The sequence below is a fragment of the Miscanthus floridulus genome, chromosome 9 (assembly GCF_019320115.1).
Source record: "Miscanthus floridulus cultivar M001 chromosome 9, ASM1932011v1, whole genome shotgun sequence".
In the NCBI taxonomy this organism is placed as follows: Eukaryota; Viridiplantae; Streptophyta; class Magnoliopsida; order Poales; family Poaceae; genus Miscanthus; species Miscanthus floridulus.
The window spans coordinates 9,192,595-9,196,475 of NC_089588.1; the positions used below are offsets into that span (position 1 = coordinate 9,192,595).

Sequence of the window (3,881 nt, forward strand, 5' to 3'; positions counted from 1 at the left end):
CTTGTGTTTTTGAGTACCCGAGCCACCGGAGACCCACACTTCCGACATCCAACGAACAATCACGATGCTTGCCACGGCAACAAACCCACGATAGCTGGCGCGCCAGGTAGGGGAGCGCGTCGAGTGTGATTACGACTCTATGGTGGTCGAAGCCACCCGCCTCATCGCTGAAGCAGGCGGTGCTGCCCCAGAAGGCGGCGTCTGCTTCTCCGGCAAGATCGACGTCGCCGCTGGCGCCTTCATCCTCAGCCAAGTTCTCAACTTTGGGAGCTTGGACTACGTCGTCGACTGCTATGGCGAGCTTCACCCCCCTCAAGGAGACCGCGCCGGTGGGAGCGGACCTCGAGGTCCTCGCCCGGCAGATCTGGCTCGGGCTAGGCCCAAACCCCTCTGTGTCGGAACAACGCCAGATATTCTACATGCTGGCGAACGTCCACTACCAAATCATCACCGGCGAGGTGCTTTCGCCACCCGACCGTTTCTGGTACTACCTCCGTGATCTCCTGTACGGGATCCAGAACACGGCGGCGTCGTTCCAGCTCGAGTTGGAGCACCTCGTTAGCCGAGAGGCACCGCGTGGCGTCATCCTCTCGGGCGCAGCGGGGACCGATGTCCCCTCTCTGCGCAACTTCCTAGAGGTTCTCTCTGGGCATGGCCTGGAGTACGACTCCGACGACGTCGACTACTTCTCTCCCTCCCGCGAGTGCTTCTTCATCAACGACGGGGCTGCCGCCGCCGATGCTCCTGACCTCACACCTCCGGATCTGAGCCCCACCAACCACGCGGCCTACCTCAAGGAGAAGGATGCGCGCCTCCAGTCCTGGCAGGTGGATCTCGACGCCGCCGAAGCCGAGCTCAAGAGAACGAGGGAGGAGATGGAGTAGCAGCAGGCTGCTCTTCGCGACAACGACAACCGCACGGGGGTGCCCAGCACGCTGCGCTTCCCCCACGCGGCCTACAACATGGTAGCCGCCGCCTGTCGCCTCGGAGACATCTCCGACACGCCGGATCCGAAGAACAACGAGAGGCTCCATGAGGCAAGGCGGCTCCTTCACATTGCCCTCGAGCAGTAGACGGAGAGCTCGGTCTCCCGTCACCGCGCCGCTGCTTCCAGGCCGTCCCAGACGACGCAATAGACATAAAAAAGAACAACATCAAACATGGTGCGTGTAATGAATATTATATGTCCCCTTAATGTTGCCATAGACATAAATACAACATCAAACATAACACACATTGTTGCAATAAATAACACAACTTATTACAATTACAATAATTTGTCAAAATATTGGGGGGCCAAGATCGACCATGTCTTCAAACAAAATAAAAAGAACAAAACATACAAATAGTAATGTGATCTCACATGACACCATGCATGGTCATAGCTGTTACAACACGGAATAGACACAAATAGAATAGAAAAACAGATATTAATTAAAGGATGTTATCGTCGTCGTCGCTGTCTGGCCAAGGGAAGATATAATTAATCTGCATATTCCCAACTTTGGCCACATTCCAGATATCATGGAACTTGTCCACGATGCTGGTCTCGTCAGCTGAAGACGATGACGTCTTGTTCCAGCAGTCCTTCTCGCAGGCTGGTGGTTTCTCGTCTTTGAACTTGGCTCTGACATCCTTAAAGGTGAGATAGGCGTTCATGTCGTCCTGCCCAGTAGGGAGATTGACCAACACCTCGGCCATTGACTTGATGTTGGTGGCGCAGGCCTTGAGGCAACTGGAAGGCTTGCCCTTTGCTGCAGCAAGCAAGGTGTCAGCAGCTCCCTTGGCCTCCGTTGTCTTATTGGCAGCAAAATGCATGCACAAGTCGGCGACCTTGCCAGCGTTATTGTAATCAACCTCCTGGATCCCAGGGATGGACTCAATCACCTTGATGCACGACTGAGAATCCGATGCTACTTGGCACCATTTCTGGTACTTTTCTGTTGTAGCTGCAGGGGCTGGGGTTGGCGCGCTACCGGAGTCGACGACCGTGGAGAGGAGCAGTAGGAGGGGGAAAAGCATCAGGAAGCTATGAGTAGAGGAAGAAGCCATGGTGGCTAGCTACTCGTTGTTGGTCGCAATGAACTCTGTATGAGCATATATATACCTTCTTCGGACCTTACTTATAGGTCAGTCACCGTCTATTTTTGCAGGCTTGCACTCAGAGTTTGTGGCTTAGGATGCAGCATTGACATTGTTGGCTCTCCTTGCATCTATGCCTCTCTAGTGCATGGAGAACGACGTCATGAATGGCCGGCCTCACAAGTGTCTTTTAGCTAGTTCAAGTGCCATTTTGGGACATTATATATATTTATCGTCCAATTATAACCAACGACAGCCGCATATGTATGATCCACCATGCATTTTGGATAGCTTTTATTTTTAAGATCCGGAACATACACTACGCGAGACGCGTGCTTTGCCGAGTGCAATTGCACTCGGCAAAGAGCTGTCGGCATATCCCTTCACGGCAAAGACTTTTTTGCCGAGTGCCGCATGTCGGGCACTCGGCAAAGATTTACACTCGGCAAAATAAAAATACGAAAAAAACTCAAAAATAATAGCAAAATTTTTCAAAAAAAAATTCGGGGGAGGCCACCACCGGCCAACGCCCGCCCGTCTCCATCGAAGTCGCTGCATTTTTTGCACTAAATTCGCGGCTAACGCGGCCGGCGGGATTCGAACTCACAACATCTCCCTTGCGTGTCTGTTGCTCTACTACTGCACTACACTGTCACTTGTGTCTAGATTCCGTTATCTATCCTCATATATTATACTAAACCGAGAGTAAATTGGTTGTTTGAGGCTCTAAACGAATTCAAATCAAAAAGTGGTCAACTACAAAGTTTCATAACTTTTCGAGATCTACAATTTTCATTTAGGAAGCTTTTCCATCCGATGTCGTTTGAAAAATTCAAATTTCAAACTTGAGAGATTCAAACGTAGTTTTGCATGATAAGATGATTTCAAATCAAAAAGTTGTCAACTACATAGTTTCATAACTTTTGGAGATCTACAATTTTCATTTAGAAAGTTTTTCCATCCGAGGTCTTTTGAAAAATTCAAATTTTAAAATTTTCAAATCCAAACATCGTTTTTGCATGACAAGATGATTTTAAATCAAAATGTTGCCAACTACAAAATTTTATAACTTCTCAGGATCTACAAAGTTTATTTTGGTCATTTGATCATCCGACATAGTGGGAGTAACATTGTCAGTGTAGAAGCATCCGGATTGCTTCAAGTCTTGCCACCGGTACGTGCATAAGTTTCTTTAAAGTTCAATCCCTCTACTTGAGTGAAACCTTGAGCAACCAATCTTGCCTTGTTCCTTGTCACCATGCCATTCTCATCTTGCTTGTTACGGAAGACCCACTTGGTGCCAATGACATTAGTCTTGGGTCCTTCCACTAAGGACCATACTTGATTTCTTTCGAAGTTGTTGAGCTCTTCTTGCATGGCCATTACCCAATCCGGATCACCAAGTGCTTGATCTACCTTGAGAGGCTCCAAAGATGAAACAAACGAGTAAATTTGGTAAACGTTTGCTAAATGAGAGCGAGTTGTTACTCCCTTTCAAAGACTCCCAAGGATATTGTCAATAGGATGATCTCTTTGTATATTTTGCCTTAGCCTTGGGTGATCAAGGATTTCTTGATGGTCTGCTGGCTCTTCGACTTCATCTTGCTCAAGGATTTGTTGTATGTCTTGTCCTCGAACAGGTGAGTCATCAACTGCTGGACTGGTGGACTATGGCACTGCCGCTCCCTAGGCGGCACTGCCGCTGTTATGGGTGGCTCTGCCGCTCTTGCTTCAGTTGCTGAGTCGACAGTGGCTCTAGCTTGAGAAGTTTCCACCTCTGTAGCCTTTTCTTCTTGTGG

The 3,881-nt window shown here is 48.9% G+C and overlaps 1 protein-coding gene across 1 annotated transcript; it reads right to left on the minus strand.

The window, feature by feature from the left end:
* Positions 1–1,222: 1,222 nt before the first annotated feature.
* On the minus strand, positions 1,223–2,072 carry LOC136481309 (uncharacterized). The gene has a single exon (XM_066478668.1). It carries the CDS (start codon positions 2,050–2,052, stop codon positions 1,435–1,437), a length of 618 nt encoding a protein of 205 aa, XP_066334765.1. The 5' UTR covers positions 2,053–2,072; the 3' UTR covers positions 1,223–1,434.
* Positions 2,073–3,881: the final 1,809 nt, after the last annotated feature.